Source organism: Phocoena phocoena, chromosome 19 (genome assembly GCF_963924675.1).
Source record: "Phocoena phocoena chromosome 19, mPhoPho1.1, whole genome shotgun sequence".
NCBI classification, from domain to species: Eukaryota; Metazoa; Chordata; class Mammalia; order Artiodactyla; family Phocoenidae; genus Phocoena; species Phocoena phocoena.
The window spans coordinates 47892795-47912562 of NC_089237.1; the positions used below are offsets into that span (position 1 = coordinate 47892795).

Genomic DNA, 19768 nt, shown 5'->3' on the forward strand with positions numbered 1-19768 from the left:
GCGTTCCATGAGACACTAGTCCAGTGAGGTACTCTGTGAACAGATGAGTTCCAGGGAGGTGGGTGTGGTCAGTTGTGTGGGAACATTTTAAAGGTTCTGAGAACCCCCAGAGTAGAGAACTCTTTATAACTTTGTTGAACTCAGTGTTTCCCATACATATTTGACCACAAACTTTCTATCCTCCTACCATGAACTTTTATTAGCATCCTGAGAAGTCATCTGCTGAACACACCGGTATTTCCTCATCTGGGTTGTATGGAAGAAGGTTCCACACCTATTTCGTCTTTGTATCATCCATTAACCTAGCCTGGGGTGTTTATATAAATACACTCAATTTTTCGTTATGTGAATGAATGAATGAATCAAAGTTTTGACCCTGTGAGTGGTAGGTCGATAATATCTTTCAATATTATCTGTGTCATCTTTTTTGCGTGACAGTGTGTTTCTCAGCTGGATGATGGTGGACTTCCTTGTCTGAAGATACTAGACCACAAGAGGCATGTGTTCACTTAAAAACACTCTAATTAATGAAGGCTTGTGGAGCTGAAAGACCAGCACAGATAAATCTTATAATTTAAGGGAATTATTCAAGTAGCCACTCTAATTATTTTCACATACTGCGTTTTTATTTTGTACAGCTCTGATAATACAGTCCCACTAATTAAAGTTCCTTGCTTGTGAAATTTACCAAAGCACATCTCATAAGGTGATTACAGTCCAATATTCCAGCAGAGTTATAATTACTGAACATTAACCATCCACCTCTGAGAAGGAGTCTGAAGGAGTCTGTATGTTCTTTATGTACCTGACACCGCTGAGGCAAGGTGGGGTCGCCCCGGCAGATAAAAGTCTTTTCTTAAAATATTTGGATTGTTGTTGTGCAAACCTACATTGGGGGGATTATATACGAACATTTGTTGCGTGAAAGCCCTATGCTGGTTTTAGGATATAAATAAACCCCATCTAACTATCTGTTCGTCAGGCACTTTGCTAAGCCTGTGGAGGATACAGTAACGACTAAGAACATTTCCCCTGAGTCCATGGTCACGTTCAAGGCCAGTATAAAAATAAAGTCAGTCATACCAATCTGGGTGTAATTCCTAGAGAGAGGTGCACACCCCAGAGCATAAGCTGGATTGTTTTCTCAGGAGAAGATGTATGTTGCTTAGAAGCAGCTATTCTCCCGAACCCTAGCTTCATGACCTGGGGCATACAGCATGCTGGACTAGAGTTGGGATGCCTTCGTGGCATGTGACAGATCAGGCATCAGGAAACCTTTTCTGTAAAGGGCCAGATAGTAAATACTTTAGACTTCACGGGCCATACTGTTTGTGTTGCAACTATTCAACCCTGCCTTTGCAGTTCAAAAGCGGCCGTAGACAATACTAAATGAATTGGCCTGGCCATGTTCCAATAAAACTTTATTTATAAAAATAGGCAGCGGGCCCAATTTGGCCCCCAGGCCATAGTTTGCTGACCCCTGCTAGAAAGCAGTGTTTCCCAAATTTTAGACGTTCACAAACCACATCCAAGATCATGTCATTCTACCCTTACATTTTTTTATTGCACCTATACCACTAACTACTTACTTTTCTTTAAAGTTTTCTTTCACCTTAAATTCAATTTTTAAAGGATATTTTATGTCACTACTCTTACTGGGAAATTAGTATCACTTGCATGAAATGAAGGTAATTCTAAAAAGAAATACTGTAAAAAAACAAAATTAAGTTATTGAAATCTAGCTAGACTCTGTTTCCTATTGAAGGCTTAGAACCTGAGGTCGGTTCTTTCTTCTTATAAAGCAGGCATTAAGGAGATGTTAAAGAATCACCTATTGGAGACTTCCTCCTTAAAGGGATTGCACAGACTGGAGTGTCTTTGTGTCATCTTCAGCTGTTCATTGCCATCTATGGGTGTTTGCAGAGCCTTCAGCTGTTTGCAGAGCCTGCCACTGTGGGTAGAACCTTTTGATCAGGCAGGGCCACTCAGTGTTTTAAGCCTGTCACGATTGCAGAGCTTGCTCCTGTTTTCCCCTTTGCTTTCTATTTTTAAAAAAATGATTAAACTTTTAATTTTTTGATATTTGTAAATTTCCATGCTGTTGTATTAATAAGAAATAATACAGAGAGATCTTGTGTACCCTTCATGCAGTTTCCCCCAAAGGTAATGTCTTATAAAATGATAGTACAGTATCACAGCTGGGATACTGATGGTGATACAATCCACAGATCTTATTCAGACTTCCCCAATTTTACACATATTCATTTGTGGCATGTCTGTGAATTATATTCCATTGTATGGATATATCACATTTTGTTTATCCATTTGTGAGTCATCGTATATAATTTTATCACACATGTAGGTTCCACAGTCAAGATACAGAAGAGTTCCACCAAACACTAGGATCCTGGTGTGGCTCATGCTTTTATAACCATGCTAACCTCCCTCCTGCCTCCACGCTCCCTTCCCCGGCTCCAGTCCCTAACCCCTGGCAACCGCTGATCTGTTCTCCAATTTCTAGAACTTTGTCATTTCAAAAATGTTGTATAAAAGGAATCATACAATATATAACCTTTGGGGATTGGCTTTTCTCCACTCAGCGAGATTCATCCACGTTTCTGAGTGTATCAATGGTTTGTTCCTTTTCACTGCTGAGTAGTGTTCCATGGTATACCTAGATGTACCACAGTCTGTGTAACCATTCACCTATTGAGGGATAGACATCTGGATTGTCTCCAGTTTAGGGCTATTATGGATAAAGCCACTGTGAACATTTATATACAGGTTTTTATGTGAGCAGAAGTTTTCATTTCTCTGGGATAAATACTTAGGAGTGCCGTTGCCTGGTTGTGTGGTGATTATATGTTTTGTAAGAAATTTCCACGCTGTTTTCTGGCATGGTTGCTCCATTTTACATTCCCACCAGCAATGTGTGAGTGATCCATTTCCTCTACAGCCTTGCCACCATTTGGTGTGGTTACTATTTTTCATTTTAGCTATTTTGATAGATGTGTAGTGAGATCTCATTATGGTTTTAATTTGCATTTCTCTAACAGCTAATGCCATTGAACATCTTTTCTAATTGAACATCCTACTTGCCATTTGCATATCCTCTTGAGTGAAATGACTGTTCATGTCTTTTGACCATTTTCTAATTGGGTTTTTTTTTACTGTTGAGTTTAAAATTTTTAAATAACAGCTTTATTGAGGTATAACTGACATACCATACAATTCACAATTGCATGTGATTTATATCTCAATAAAGTATACAATTTAGTGGTTTGTAGTATGTTCACAGACGTGTGCAACTATCACCGCTAACTTCAGAAAATTTTCACCACCCCTAAAAGAAACTCCATTCCCATTAGCAGTCACTCCCATCACCCTCATACTCTGTAGCTCCTGTCAGCCACAAATCTATTTCTGTCTCTGTGGAGTTGCCTGTTCTGGACATTTCATATAAATGGAATCATAATATGTGGCCTTCAATGTCTAGTTCTTTTACTTAGCATAATGTTTTCAAGGTTCATTCATGTTGTGCCATGAATCAGAACTTTATTCTTTTTTATGGATGAATTATATTCCATTGTATGGATATATCACATTTTGTTTATCCATTTGTTAGTTAATGGACATTTTGATTGTTTCTACTTTGGGGCTGTTATGAATAATGCTGGTACTAATATTCGTGTACAAGTTTTTTTTGTATGGACTTTTGTTTTCATTTCTCTTGAGTATATTCTTTGGAGTGGAATTGCTGGATCATATGGTAACTCTATGCTTAGTTTTTTTGTTTGTTTTTTTTTTGCGGTATGCGGGCCTCTCACTGTTGCGGCCTCTCCCGTTGCGGAGCACAGGCTCCGGACGTGCAGGCTTAGTGGCCATGGCTCACGGGCCCAGCCGCTCTGCGGCATGTGGGATCTTCCCGGACCGGGGCACGAACCCGTGTCCCCTGCATCGGCAGGCGGACTCTCAACCACTGCGCCACCAGGGAAGCCCTATGCTTAGTTTTGGGAGGAACTGCCAGGTTATTTTCCAAAGAGATGGCACCATTTTACATTCCCACCAGCAACATAGCGGGTTTTGATTTTTCCACATCCTCACTGACACGTCTTATTGTCTTTCTTTTTGATTATGGTGTGAGTGGTATCTCATTGTGGTTTTTTTTTTTTTTTTTGTCTGTTTGTTTGTTTTTGGCTGCACCTCTTGGCACACGGTATCTTAGTTCCCCAACCAGGGATCAAACCCGTGCCCCCTGCATTGGAAGTGTGGAGTCCTAACCGCTGGACCGCCAGGGAAGTCTCTCATTGTGGTTTTGATTACTATTGCGTTTTCAGAGTTCTTTATGTATTTTAGATACTAGTCCTCTGTCAGAAGTCCAACCATTAATTTTTCATTTTTGGATTGGTTTTTGGTATCAAGTCTAAGAATTCTTTGCTTCAGCTTTGCCTTTCTTTTTGTTTTTTAAACTGAGCAGCAGCTTTGGTTCAAATAGAAAGTCCTCATTAACCAGCCCCCCAAATCCAGCTCTGTTGAGTGAGCCTCTATTAGTCCTTCCTCCCGTGGATGACAGAGCCACTGGATGGCAAATGAGGGGGATGGGGAAAGGAAAAAAGGGACCAGGTATCCGGACACATTCCTTCTCTTGGCGGCAACGAGAAGGCTTATTTTTCTGAACTTCTGCCCCTTATTCTGTTTCTCTTTCAGACCCTGGAGGAGGAGCTGTTTGGGAACAGTGAGGAGAGCCCAGCTTTCAAGGAGTTCTTAGACCTGCTGGGAGACACCATCACGCTGCAGGACTTCAAAGGGTGGGTTTTAGCCAAGTGATGGCTCTGCCCCTATTGATGAGGCCCTAGAGGAAGGGGGAGGACTGACTGCAGAGTTTCAGGGGGTTGCATGTGAGAGTTAACAACACGCACAAGGAACATGGGATTATTTTTCAGCAAATGATCGACACTCATTGATTGCACCTCGAAGGACTCGGTGGTACAGGGGATAATCCTGAATGGCAGATGGTCTGAAAGGCATTGACTTTGGCCCTTAGGATGCATGATGAAATCGTCCCACCTGAGATTTGCCTTCCTAATTACAGTTGGTTCAGACTGAGAGTGAAATGAATCCACCTTCCCTTCCAGGTGAGCAGGTCACTCACCTGCTAGGCATTCCGGAAAGAGGACCCTATGTAGTTTTGGGGGAAATGACCCATTTTAGATAAGACACAAAAAGTATGGTTAATTAAGAGTTTTGGTGCAAATACCGTAATCCCTCTGGCAGGAACCTATGCAACAGTGTGTGGTTCTCTAAGCGGACAGAAAGAATATTGGAGCTATTTCTTGGAAAGCTCTGGCCTTTGATGTTCCTTGACAAAGGCAACGCTTCGGGAGGGCCTTCGGACCTGGCCAGCCTGTTCTCTGCCTTGTGGCTGGCACACGGCTGAGCCCTCAGTTTCCCACCTCAGCAGCCGCATTACCAGGATGTCCTAACACGTGTGAACGCACTAGCTCTGTGTCTGGCATGCAGTAGGTGCTTGATAATCACTTATTGCCTCTGCTCCCTTCTCTCCTCCTCTTCCTCCCCCTTCAAGGTCATCACTGCTGTCTGGAGCCAGTCACACGTGGGTCAAGATCCCATCTCTGCCACTAATTAGCTCTATGACTTTGAACAAGTGACTTAGCCTCTGCAAGCCTCAGTTTCCTTGTCTGTAAAAAGGGAGACAAAGATAGTACTGACCCCACAAGCCTGCTGGAGAATTGAAATAGATAGTGCACGTGACGCACTTAGGCCAGCGCCACGCACAGTAAGCACTGGTCGTCATTGCTATTGTTCTTATTATACCACCTTCCATTGGCTCTGAGATGCCATCCTTATAAGATATATCCTGATTTCAGAGAGGTTAAAATGGGAAAAAATGTTCCATCTTGCAACTGATGAAATAAAGTATATTAAAACCAGGAAGGACCCCAGAGGTCATGTAATCCTATCCCTTTATTTTCAAGAGAAAGGAAACTGAGGCCTGGAAGAGATTAAGCGATATGCCCGAGGTCATGTGCTGACTTAGCGGCAGAAGCTGGTCTAGAACCTGAATGGACCTAACTCCTGGCCACATGTGTTTTCCGCCATGTGGGGCTGAGCACATTTCTGGCTTGTATTATAGTGCTTGAGGTTGGGGGGACCTGATGTTCAGGATCTGTTTTATTTCATTTTCTCAAAGGAACATGTATCCCACTCTCCTTGCTGAAGAAGATGAGCCATGGCTAGCAGCCAAATTTCTATAAGGGAAGGAGGGGCAGCTCTGAGAAGCCCACCCAGTTCCTTAGCGTTTTTTTTTTTCCTGCCTGCAAGGAGGCAGCCAGAGAAGGGACCTCCTTGGATACCTCCCAGCTGCTGTGGTGGGGTCTCCATATCCAGGACTGGCTGGGTAGACGTCAAGCATCTGTCCCTTCTTCTCGCTGACTCCGGATACTCCTGTGGGGCTCACCACCATCCAAAAGGATGGACGGCTGCCCTGGCTCTGGGCTGAGGACCTGGACACAGCCTTGCAGAGATCAAAGGCTTATGCCCAGCCTTGGGGGCCACTAGCAGCTGGGACGGCATTTGTCTGGGGTTGTGGATGGATGGACGACCTCTCTTCCCATGGAGCGGAGGGGACACAGCCAAGGCTTGGAATGGAGGTCCTGCCTTTGTCTTTGAAATAGTAATTTACGGTTAGAAGTCAGGGCTCATCTGCTCAGAAGATGAGCCTTATCTGCTTTCCCAGAATCATAGTCTCTCTGCCCTCAACTCTTCCACATCTTCTCTCATTCTCCTGCCCCCGTGTCCTTAGGGAAGATTGTACCAAGTTGCCCACTTCCCTTCTCTCTCTTTCTCTCTCTTCCCCTGGCACTTTCCCGTTCCCCTGACAGTTTCCGAGGAGGCCTGGATGTGACCCATGGACAGACGGGGGTGGAATCAGTGTACACGGTATTCCGGGACAGGGAGATCATGTTTCACGTCTCCACAAAGCTGCCGTTTACCGAGGGAGACACCCAGCAGGTAACCGGGTTCAGGATGGCTTCAGGAGCCTGGGGCGTGTGAGGTGAAAGCCTGCGTCTGGTCTCCCTGGAGAACCGAGGCCGCCTTCCCCATTTTCATAATCAAGAAGCCCGTCTGTTCAACTTTGTTCCTTTTATCAAAACCTGAACTACTGTGTTATTCCACCAAGGCCGCAGGTCAGCAGCCTGTGTGGGAGGCGGGACAGGGCTCCTGGTTATCCCACTGTGACTGATGCAGAAACAGTGGTTAAAAGACTGTTTCCCAGGCGATCAGGGGCAGAGCTGTGAGCAGAGCCCAGGTGCCCTGACGTGTAGGCTGGTGGTAAAGAGTACATGACGTGGTCTACAGGTGGTGGCTTGAAGCCAGCTCTGCCACTGAGGGGTATGTGACTCTGGGCAAGCTGGTAATCTTGTGTCCTCATTTGCCTCATCTGTAAAATGGGGATAACACCATGTACATTAGAGGGTTGTGGTGGGGATCACATAAGGTTCTGATTGTAGGGCTCAGTACGATGCCCGGCTTGTGGCAGGCTTCCTACCTCATGTCTGTTCACTGTCCAGGCCACTCTTCCTGGCCCAGAGACGTCAAGCTGGTTATTGCATGTGACACCCCCACACCCCTCTCCAGCTTGTCTAGTCATACAGCCTTACCTCTTAGGACACCTGCCGTGGGCAGGAATCCAGCCTTTTCCTTGACTGGAGAACCCTGAATGAGACCTCTGCTTCCAGTGTATTCCTCCTTTCCCTCTCATTTGCTGCTTCTGACAGCTGCACATCCCTGGGGAGGACCTGGCTTCTTTTTCTCATCGAGCCCTGAAACCAGCAGCTGGTCCCTGGCTGTGGTCCCATTTGCCCCGTCCCACTCTTTGTACCATTTCAGTCTCCAGGAAGATAAGGAAGGAAGCTAGGCCTTTCACCAAACTCGGACCCATTTGTTTCTGAGCAGGGAGCCCAGGAGGGAGCACAGATGTAATATTGTAAACATAGTGCCTAGCTTCTTAGGAAAAAAGGAAATTGGCAAAGGAGACTGCATTTTGGCTCTAAAATAACTACTGAATGTTCCAGAAACAAATAGGAGCAGGATTCCTTTTGTGCCCAAAGTAGGTTTTCTCGCAGTGTTTTACCTTCAGCTCTTTTCCCTCGCGGCCTCCCTCACCCGCTGCCCCAGCCTAAGACTGAGGACCGTTCCCTGCCTGGCTTGTTCTCAGTGTCACCTGTTAAGTGGGATGTGCACAGAGCTTGGCTCTCAGCAAGGACTGAATACATGTTAATTTCTCTTCCTAAGAAATAGGATGATGTGTGTGCCATAAGTGAGACAATTTGTAAAAGTGCCCAGCACAGGGCTTAGTATACAGCAGGTGCTCAGTAAGTGAGAAACTCAGTGGGAAACAGAGCTTACGTGCAGTAGGTGTTTAATAAAGGAACAAAGTGTAGGTAAGCACCTAGCCTGGATTTGGTATACGAGAGGGCCTTAACATTTGAAATCTTGCATGGGAACAGCCCAGTATGGTTCCTGGCACACAGTAGGTGCTTGGGGATTGAGACCACCTGTGACAGCACCTGGCCGAGCTTGGGATGCTGAATCGGAGTTGTATTTCTCTCTCCCCCATGACCTCCACCAAGCCAGGTTGCCCGTATTTCTCTGAGCATGGTTCTTCTCCCTTCTGGTATAGGATGATCTGCCCCCTCCTTTCTGATCATCCACATTTCCATCAAGCGCTCCCTTCTCTCCCAGTCTCCTCTTCCAGGAAGCCCTCTCAGATTGCTACCAGGCCTTTGATTTTGCCCTCTTCTCCGCCCCCATAGTGTCAGGCACTTTGTGGGTAGTGGCTGATTTAGCATTTGCTGGCTGGTGGCTTTGTTAGTGTTCTCAGGTGGCTCCACCTGTGTTTGTGTCTCTCCCAGATCAATTACAAGCTCTCCCAGGGCAAAACCCGGCCTCACTTTTTTTTTTTTTTTTTTTTGCGGTACGCGGGCCTCTCACTGTTGTGGCCTCTCCCGTTGCGGAGCACAGGCTCCGGACGCGCAGGCTCAGCGGCCATGGGTCACGGGCCCAGCCGCTCCGCGGCATGTGGGATCTTCCCGGACCAGGACACGAACCCGCGTCCCCTGCATTGGCAGGTGGACTCTCAACCACTGCGCCACCAGGGAAGTCCCCGGCCTCACTTTTTAACTAGTCTCCGCGAGTCCTGAGTCAGGGCTACCTCTACGTACTATAGAGCTCAGTAAGAAGCTTGCCAGCCTCTTCCTGACAACGTAGACATTTTCCTCATTTTTTTCCTTTTTAGTGGCTTCTAGAGATTGAAAGAAAAAGCTCCTTGGAGAGAGAGGTCTCAGTGTTCTGGGGTTTATGTATAACGATAGAATAATGAGGAATTTCCTATATAGACCTATTCTGTTTTCAAGATGTTCCTAACTGGCTTATAACAATGGAACACTTTCTGATTAGCTCCAGAGAAAGAGACACATTGGGAATGACATTGTGGCCATCATCTTCCAAGAAGAAAACACACCATTTGTCCCAGATATGATTGCCTCCAACTTCTTACATGCCTACATTGTTGTGCAGGCTGAGAACGAGGGCACAGAGACCCCATCCTACAAGGTAAGGAGAAAGTCCCGTCGGAGGAGGTGGTGGGCCCAGGCACCTCACCACACTTCATGGAATCAGCGACATCGAGCAACACCACATCTCAGTGGCTCCTCAGACCATCCTCCGAAACGTGATAGATTTCCCACGAGTTCTCGGGTTTCTGGGGTTTGCGAGCTAGATTCTTGGAGAGCGCCTTCTGAGGTCACCTCATCCATCTTGCTGCCTTCAGGTTCCCAGCCTCTAACTCAAGGGTCGAGAAGCACCCCGTGTCCCTAGGTGGAATCTGGTAATGCCATTTGCTAGAGCGAGGCAGAGCCAGAGGAGAGCAGAGAAGAGAAAGTGGAGAGGACTGTCAGGAAAGGGGAGAGGAAGAAAGCGGTGACAGACGAAGGAAGGAAAGGGAGAGATGTTCATGGTGAGAAGGGTGGAGAGCAGGGTAGACCCTGGCCTCTGGGTGGGCCCCTCTGGTTTAGCCATTCTGGGCAAATGATCTTAATTTGAAGACTCCCAGGGAGGTGGGGTTGTGAGCATCTGGGTCTAAACCTCCTGACCCATTTAGCGGGCTTTCACACTGGCTCAGAATCTTCACGGATGTAGATGAGCATCAGCTGCCCTCACCCTGTCCCCTCCCGATGGCTGTGTCACTAACCCTCTCCTTTGCTTCTCCATGAGGAACAATTCCAACCTCTTGGGTAACAGTTTCTCTGTATCACAGTGGTGTTGGGGGGCGTGGGACCCAAGGGAGATAGACTGAGGCAGGGTTTTTAAAGTGGATGTTAGATAGGTTTTGTTATGTATTCCTTGTAGATAAGTGCAAAATGTGGAGTTCCCATGCTTCTTTGTGTTTTCTGGGGAGAGAAGCCACAGCTCACATTCTCAGAGAACTCCCTGTTCCCCACAGTGTTAGGAACCACTTTTGTAAGGGAGAGGGAAAAGGAGCCTGGAAGAGGAAACCATAGGCCTGAAATGTTTCCTATATAATAACTTAGGCCAATGCTGGTCCCTGGGGTTCATGAGGCCATACCACTTCATAGCCATCTTTCCAGCATATCAATTTTGCTTGAATATTTTCGGAAAGAAAAATGATGTTATATGATTGTTATATCAGCACAAACCCAGGTGTATGAAGTGCAAAATTCACATCAGCTTTAAAGCCAAATGGGAGGCTTCCAAAACAGAACCAAAGAACCCCACTGTCTCTTGTTGAGGACAGCTGATTCCTTTATATGCCCACGTTCATCCTCCTGTGTCACTGAGCAGTCTTAGCTGAAAAGTTGGAGAAGCCATGGTTTGGGTGTTTCCGTCAAGGCTTTCACCAACGGGGACATTCATTTCAAACAACGGGTTGATTAATTTGTTGGTGGAAGCAAGTGTCCTCATTCAGTGCCTACTGTGTGGGCACTTGGAAGTGACATAAAGAACCAGCTTCAGGGAAGGGACAGAAGAGGCTGTGAGGCAGTTCAGCCAGTGGGTCACTCAGACAGCCACCTGGTTCTTTTAACAGCCAGTGGTGGCAGAGACGGATCCTCAGAGTAAAGCTGTGTGATAGGAGGGCACCCGAGGCCTTCCAGGCAGTCATGTATGTACGTGTGGCTCATCTGCTGGGCCTCTGCCGGCAGAATGAGGCCTCTCGTGGACGTCTAGTATTTGCTTTTAGTTCCTGATAGGAAATGGAGTTCAGCTAACTGCCTCTCCACTTTCCAAGAGCTTTTGTAGAGTAGGAAAATACGAAAGAGAAAGATCAGAGATCCAAGAAAGCACCACCCCACCTCCAGCGTTGTTGCCGGAAGTCTTTACCAAGTCTCCCTAGCCACCGTTTCTGGTCCAGGGGAAAGCATTGTCCTCAGAGAGGTGGTGAGAAGCAGAGCTCACAGGGAGAGCGGGGCTGTCCCTGTGATGTGGGACCTTGGGCTCCGCCTGCCAGGCAAACATCGAAGCTGGAGGGCAAGACTGTGAGTGGGGCTGGGTCGGGGGGCAGAGGGCAGGGAGGGAGATCAGCCATTCAAGGTGCTCCCCAGAGCTCTGTCCATCCACGGCCCCAGCAGCACCCCAGTGATGGGCAGGCTGAGGAGGACGTGGTTAGATCCCTGGGGGGGGGGGGTCCAGGTGACACGGGACCTTAGCTGACCCCTGCACGCTTAGGGGCTATGGCAAAGGAGGGCGAGATTTCCTTGGGGGCTGGGCAGTGCCCCAGGGGGCTCCCAGTGGGGAGGACAAACAACAGGGAAGAAGAGGAAGGGTGTGAAGGACAGGGGTGGGAATGTGCAGGAAAGTGTCCCAGACCGAGAGGCTCCAGAATCTGGGGTTCTGGTCCTGACCCTGCCTCTGACTGCTGTGTGACCTTGGGCCAGTTCCTTCCCTCTCCGGGCTTCTGTTGCCTTCTGTGTGAAATGAGGAAATTGGAGTAGGCAATCTCTGAGCTCTTTCCAGTTCTGACATGCTGAGGAGGGGAAGGAAGGGGAGTTGAGAAAGAGGGGTGGGGTGTGTGTGTTTGTGGATTAGAAAGTGGTTTGGGGGAACTCTAGTATTTCAGGTATACTTTATTATACCTGACTGCTGTGTGACCTTGGGCCAGTTCCTTCCCTCTCCAGGCTTCTGTTGCCTTCTGTGTGAAGTGAGGAAATTGGAGTAGGCAATCTCTGAGCTCTTTCCAGTTCTGACATGCTGAGGAGGGGAAGGAAGGGGAGTTGAGAAAGAGGGGTGTGTGTGTGTGTGGATTAGAAAGTGGTTTGGGGGAACTCTAGTATTTCAGGTATACTTTATTAGGTGCAGGTCAGCAGGGAAAATAAAAAAAAAAACATTGAGTGACAGTGGTTACCTCTTATTTGATCTGCGTTGGACACTGTGCTAGGCCCTTATGAGCAGTCTTCTTGAATTCTCCCAAGCCTCTGGCCAGGCAGGCCTCCATTGGCCCTGTTTACAGGGGAGTAAATTGAGGCTGAGAGCTTAAGTTTTTTTTTTTTCTTTTCTTTTTTTTGCGGTACGCGGGCCTCTCACTGTTGTGGCCTCTCCCGTTGCGGAGCACAGGCTCCGGACACGCAGGCTCAGCGGCCGTGGCTCAGGGCCCCAGCCGCTCCGCGGCATGTGGGATCCTCCCGGACCGGGGCACGAACCCGCGTCCCCTGCATCGGCAGGCGGACCCCCAACCACTGTGCCACCAGGGAAGCCCAGAGCTCAAGTTTCTTAAGGCCCGAGGCCATGGAGCCCAGAAACAGTGGAACCAGGGTCCTGTCCAGGTCTGACTGTGGTCTTCATCACAGAGCTGTCAGAGCAGGTGGGAACTTGGACCCACGATCTGGGGTGTGCATGAAACATCGCATGGAACTATGTTTCAGATGTGAATTCCATCCCCATCCTGCTAGCTTGGAAGGAAATAACAGGTGCGTCGTCGCTAGGACCCTCTCCCCACCCTGTCTGAGCTCATCCTACCCCGACTCCTCAAGTTCTGCAAAGGTGTCAGGAATCTTACACGAAGCAGACCCCGGAGGCGGGTTCCTGTCCAGGTGCCCTCTTTCCCTCACTACTGGTCTGCTGCTTGAGCAGCCTTGTGGTTCTCTAAGGCTTCCAGGCCATGCTTGGACAGACGTGGGGATCTTATGAAGTCTGGAGTCCTCAGAGGCTCCCCGCCTCCCTGGTGTATTCTTATTACTTACACACCCCTGTCTCCTTCCGCTTTCCAGTTCTTGAAGAGTCTCTTCCCCAGTCACCTGCTGCCTCTGTCTTTCTAAGCCCTGCCCCCACCCCTGCTGGGAGGCCTTGGCTGGATTTAGAAAACAGGAAGGTGAGGTTGTGTTCAAGCAGCTTCTGCTTTCAGCTCGGCAACCCAACCGTCCCCAGGAGGAGGGAACAACAAAGGCCCAGGTGTTTCGCTGGAAAGGGGTCAGGAGAGGGAGCGCGTGGGGATAGAGAGTCGCCATCAGAGGAAGGATCCTGTCTCCCGCCTGTCTGACCCGGCTGCTGCAGTGGGCTCGTGGGCACGTCTGGCTGGGAGACTCGGGTGGATTTAAGAGCTTATCTGCAGCTCCTTACCCGGTCGGCACAGACTACTCCAATGCGAGCCTGAGAAGGAAGGGGCATCGGGGTGGGAAGAGGGGAGAGCTGGGCCTGGCCTCTGGCCTCATCCTCGCCAGCAGCCCGTCAGTGGCCTTCCCCCTCCCTCTCCCCCAATTTTGGCTCCGTGGGTGGAATTCTTGACTTGTGCCACGGGTGCACGGTGGGTGGTGGAGGGGGAACTGTTTGGCAGCTGGAACCAGCCAGAAATCACGTCAGCCAAGCACGTACCGTTTCCTGACTCCGGGCACTGCCGTGTGGGCCATGGGGACAGTCTTGCACTTGGGGAGAGAAAGTCATGTAGACCAGCCCTCTCCCGCTCCCTTCCCCTGCAGACCCTGGCCGGCCTTTCCTTGGCCTGGCTCCGAGCTGCCTGCTCACCCGGTCTGGCAGACTCTGCATCTGCCCTACTTCACAGGCTGGGGAGGCTGGCGGCATGCCAGGGCTGGGCTCGCGTCAGCAGCCGCCGGGGAAGGGAGAGGGCAGAGTCTCCAGAGAGGCCTGCAGCCTTGGGGGCTGAGAACAGGTGACACAGGGCACCTCCGTGCAGAGAGCGAAAAGGGAGGTGTGGGGCCTGTCCTGAGCCTGGGAGACCCTCACACAGAGCGCCTTGGTGTCCTTCCACCCCCAATTCCCAGGCCGGGCCCTGGCGCTCTGTTAGTTCCAGCCTTGCCCGGCCTGACCGACCCTTTGTGTCTGAGACCAGGGCTCCCAAACACCAGTCCACTGACCGCACAGAAGCTCTCGGGTGCATTTAATGGTTGCAGATTCCTGGCTCCACCCCAAAGCTGCTGATTCAGTAGGTTTGGGGTGGAGCCCATGCAATCGGTATTTATTTTTAAACACTTGAAGTGATTCTGACGTCTGGCCAGGTTTGGGAGTCAGTGTTGTCGGAAAGAATCCCAGAGCAGGGTCGGGGTGCTCTGGACTCTCAGTTCATCTCCGGGGCTGATCTCCTGTGTGCCTTTGAGGCTCCACGGCTCTGGGCATCTGTTTCCTCATCAGGAATCCAGGGCTAATAATTCTGCTGGTGCCTTCTCTGTAGGATTAGCATCCCAGTCGAATGAGGTAATGCGATAGCATCTCCTGGGCTCTTGTACTACATTAGAATTAGGGTTCCAGGCTGCTCTTCAGCCCTGTCCAGTCGTCTTGCCAAACTTGCTTCCGGCCTCCAGGAATGCAGATGAGGGTATGGGGATGGCTCCATGCCATCCAGCCCCACTTCTAGGAACAGTGACTCAGGTGTGCCAATGATGGTTCTTTATTTGTATTCCGGGAAGGGGAGGAGGGAGAAGGGGAGTAGGTCCCCTAGGAACAGGGCTTGGAACTCTTGTCATCCTCAGCTTGGGTCTCCTCCCTCCTGGCCCACACCGAGCTTCTGCGTTTCAGGTCGCAGTCACCGCACGGGAAGATGTGCCGGCCTTCGGCCCACCTCTGCCCAGCCCCCCTGTTTTCCAGAAGGTAAGAAATTCTCCTTTCTGCTCCTCTCATGTCCGAGACTCCAGGTTTTCACACCTGAGTGTCAGTGGTTGCAGGGACGCTGAATTGGACTAGAGCTTTAGGAGAACCTTCAGCAGGGTTGGGGAATCTCCTCACTTGGGGTCTCTCCCCACCTCTCCTTGTGCCGCCAGCCTGGCCCAGCACAGGGCCTTTTGTCAGGGTGTTTGATACTGGGGTTGCCTTTCTGCTAAAAGAAGGGTTTTTATGTCATGCTCCAGTACCAGGAGGCTTGGGCACAGATGGGCTTCCAGTCATGGAAATGCCACTGTGGGTGTGGAGGGTTGGTTTTTCCAGCACCAGGGAAGCTGGTTTCCATGTTAGCGTCTTAGCAGGTGGGCTTAGGCTGGGCTAGAACTGATGAAATGTCGGAAGGGGACCTTTCAGGGGCTCTCCCAAGACCCCCTCTTCTGCCTACCTCTTCCTGTGGCTGAAGCCCTTTGGGCAACAGCTAAGGGTGGGGTGTCTTGTCTGTTCCAGGGCCCGGAGTTCAGGGAGTTTCTCCTCACCAAGCTCACCAATGCAGAGAATGCTTGCTGCAAGTCAGACAAGTTTGCAAAGCTGGAGGTGAGAGCGCGGTTTCTGATCTTCCTCCTGCCCTCCTGGACAGCCTTTCCTGGAGGCCTATTCTTGGGGGCTGTTTAAGGTGGGGAAGCACCATCTTTGCCCTTCTGAGCCTTCAGCCTTGTGTTGATATGGAGCTCTTTCTTCTTGCGGGAATTCCATCCAAACTTTAGGTCTAGTCAACCATTCACCAATCACCATTTATTGAGACTAGGTGTACTAGGCTCTGTTCTGTTCCCTGGGATACTGGGATATGTGAGGCACAGTTCCTGCCCTTACAGAGCTCATAGGCTGATGGGAGACAGGTATGATGCCGTGAGCTGGACTGTGATGGAGACCAGCACAGAGGCTGCTTCTGCTGATGGGGAATGGAGGGTGTGTTCAGGGAAGGCTTCTTGGAAGAGGTGGCCCTTGAGCTGCTGAGTCTGGATATCTGATGAACCTTTTGCCAGGAGGAAAGAGTGGGGAGGGTTATTCCAGGCATGAGAAACAGCATGAGCAAAGGCCAGGCAGATTCAGAGCGTGACTTTGTGAGGGAGCTGCAGAGGGTTGGATGTGGCCTAAGAAGGATTCATGTGGGGCCTGGAATGGTGGGAGGCCCACCTAGAGATGCTAGTTGGGTCCGATCAACTAGAACTAGAGGTGATGAGTCCCTAATAAAGTTCAGGAGGAGGTGGGAGAGAGGGTAGATTGAAGGCGAGGAGGGCAGGAAGCGTGACCAGTTAGAAGCTATTATAGGAGTCCAAAAGAGACAGTGACAGTGTGGTTAACACCAGGCACAGGAAATGGTCAGAATCAGGAAGACCTGATGGACTCCAGTATATAAGGGTAGGGGTAAGTGGGATTGGTGGGGTGGCTCTTGGGCCTTTGTCTTGGGCTCTTTGCTGACATGGGGACCGCTGGAGATGAGCTCTGTTTGGACCTGCTGATTGGAGGTGCCTGCAAAGGCTGGGCTGTGGAAAGGGCTGGTCCTGGTCTGTGTGAATGGCGCCCCCTGGAGGCTGTATACATAGCCCTGGACGCACATCTGGATGGAGAAGAGCTGCGGGCAGTTGGGTACGTGGAGGCGGCACCCGGGGCAGAGATCTGGGCTAGGAGTCATCAGGGCAGAGCCATGGGAGGGCAGGATGGCCCAGGGAGAAGAGGCAGAGGGAAGAGCGCAGAGGGCCTGGCCCGGAGCTGTAGTGTTAGCTGCAGCATTTGTGAGAGCAGATCTCAGCCTGGATATCGGTCCATACCATTGCCGGGATGCAGCTGGCCAGAAGAACAGCCCTTGGGCCAGGTGTCGGGAGCCCCCCAGGGAGAGGGCACAGCTCTGTCGTCAGTGCCAGCTTCACAGCCCCCACCCTCTTCCCTTCCAGGACCGGACGAGGGCCGCCCTCCTGGACAACCTTCACGATGAACTCCACGCCCACACTCAGGCCATGCTGGGACTGGGCCCAGAAGAGGACAAGTTTGAGAATGGGGGCCATGGGGGATTCCTGGAGTCTTTTAAGGTACGGGCACAAGAGCGGCCGGGGATTGCTAGGGCAGGGAGGCGGGGGCCAAACAAGGGACGACAGCAGGGCAAAGTCCACGTGACCCTGAGACCAGAGCCCGAGTGCCAGCCAGCGGTGGCAGGACCAGCAGGGGCATCACAGATGTTTGCAGAGGGCAGGGGTCTCAGGAAGTGTGAGTGGTCAGAGCAGCCGACAGTGTCTCTGGCATCTTCCACATCCTGTCTTTGATCTGGATCATCTCCTCATCAGACTCCTGGTGTCTGGTAAGAAGGAACAGGGGAAGAGTTAGTAGCAGGAGAGGAGCCCGTGCAAGCCAAGAACATTCTTGCTTTCATCTGCCTCTTTCTGTGGTTGGGGAGCCCAGGGCAGGATGGCAGGAGCAAGGAAACCAGCCTTAGGAATCTTCAGCAGCCAGTGTGGGAGACTGCAAGGATCGTTCTCAGTTGCCAGGGCAGTGGAGGACCTGGCCAGGGCTGGTGGGATGGAGTTACAGGCAAGTCCTCGGGGACTTTGCCAAGGGAAGAGCTTTCTAACCAGAGTGAGCTACTAAAATAAGTAGTGAGCTTTCTGTCCCTGGAAGTATTCAAATAGAGCTTGGACAGACACTTAGCTGGCATGGGGTAAAAAAGGTTCATCATCACATGCTTGCCAAGTGCGTGTTGGTCCACCCAGCACTTAACATCCAGCATCCGATTTGAGGCTGGCTGTAATCCTGTGCAGTTAGCAGAACTTGGGTCTTGTTATTTTTCACTCACACACAGGGGGATAGGCTGAGAGAGGCTGAAGGGCTGCTCAAAACGTTACACCTGCAGTAGAGGTAGAACCTTGTTTCAAACCCAGGTTTTCTGATCTTTAGGTCAGTGTTCTGCTGGATTGCCCATTGCAAAAATGATTTGTAAAGCTACCCTTTTGGTGGCGGTATGTGTGGGGTGAGGGTTAGACCTGCCTATATGAGAATCCCAGCTCTGTGCGATCCTGGGCATGGTCTTTAAAGTCTCTGAGCTACAGATTTCTTTTCTTTCTTTTTTTTTTTTTTTACATCTTTATTGAAATATAATTGCTTTACAATTTTGTGTTAGTTTCTGCTGTACAACAAAGTGAATCAGCTCTATGTATGCATATATCCCCATATTCCCTCCCTCTTGAGCCTCCCTCCCACCCTCCCTATCCCACCCCTCTAGGCTGTCATAAAACATCGAGCTGATCTCCCTGTGCTATGCAGCAGCTTCCCGCTAGCCGTGCATTTTACATTTGGTAGTGTATGTATGTCAATTGAGCGACAGATTTCTTATCTACAGCACAGGGGTGATCCATAGGACCTCTGTCATGGAATCAGTGGGAAGACTCCTTGAAATAATGCCTGGAGAAATACATGTGGCCTGGAATACAAGAAATGCTCTGTAGAAGTGTTAGCTGTTATTACTGTTTTCATGGAAAGTGAAAGCTTAACATACATTATTCCATTGAAAGCCTCATGACTGCCCTCTGTGCCCTGTGAGAAAGGCTATTATTATGGGCATAATAATTTTGGTATGATAATTCATACCCAATTTTAATAATGATGGGTGTGATTTTACATGCGAGGAAACTAAGACTCAAAGAGACAAAGCAATTTGTCCCAAGTCACCCAGCAGACAGGGGAGTTGAATCCAGGTTTGCCAGATTCCAAAGCCTGCGTTCTTAACAGCTACATGACACTGCCTCCTGGTTCCTGACTCCATTAAGATTCCACCCATGCTAGCCCAGCCCGGGCAAGCCTGGGGTCCGTCCCTCGCTGCCAGGCTGGACCACAGAGAGCAGGGCAGAGCTCCGATGGCCTAGTTGGGGTCAGCTGCTGAGATTCCTCATGGGAGTGGGGGTAGGGGCTGAGCTGCTCGCCTAGGCTGGTGGGAGATTCCTGGGGCATCTGTTTCAGTTGTGGTGGACAGTGGCAGCGAGGGTGAAATAGAAATTGGGAAATCAAGAAAAAGGGGGATGAGGGATAAGAGTCGAGATGAAAGGGGAGGAAAGAGGGAGCCGGGTTGGCTAGCCCAGCCAAGAGAGGGGTGAACGTGACACCTGGTCATTAGGAAAACCTTTGTAGGCTCTGCCCCCCATCATAGCAAGTGTATCGAACCGTTCCTGCATCCCACAGTCAATGTAATTTATGTAAGACTTGAGCTCCAGTTGACTAGCTAACCTCATGTTATATTTTGCAGACATGTAAGGAAGCAAATTGCTTTCAGTTTTGCAGGTTTCTTTCTGTATTTGGGAGTTAATAATGATTTTTTTCAGATTCCAAATATTTTTATAACCTGGAAAAGCTTGTAGGCTGTGGACAGTGGATAAAATAGCCCAGCAGCTGCAGACAGGTTGTGAGTCTAAGGGCCATTTGTCCAGGCCCTTCCCTCCAGCAGGAGAAGCAGTTGATCTGTCCTTGACTCCACAGGGTCTGACTAAAGGGCTTTCCAAGAGAGATGCTTCAAGACTTTATCATCGCTTGTCTTTGATCCTATAATCCAGGGAACTCATCTTTTCAACCCTAAATCCTTCCA

At 49.6% G+C, this 19768-nt stretch overlaps 1 protein-coding gene across 1 annotated transcript in view; it reads left to right on the plus strand.

The window, feature by feature from the left end:
- Positions 1–19768, plus strand: part of RAP1GAP2 (RAP1 GTPase activating protein 2) — a 204284-nt gene that overhangs the window by 168655 nt on the left and 15861 nt on the right. The window contains exons 12-17 of the mRNA XM_065898044.1: positions 4708–4808; positions 6903–7032; positions 9481–9636; positions 15064–15135; positions 15652–15738; positions 17097–17231. Coding sequence (XP_065754116.1) covers positions 4708–4808; positions 6903–7032; positions 9481–9636; positions 15064–15135; positions 15652–15738; positions 17097–17231 — 681 coding nt within the window. The remainder of the gene's footprint in view (positions 1–4707; positions 4809–6902; positions 7033–9480; positions 9637–15063; positions 15136–15651; positions 15739–17096; positions 17232–19768) is intronic.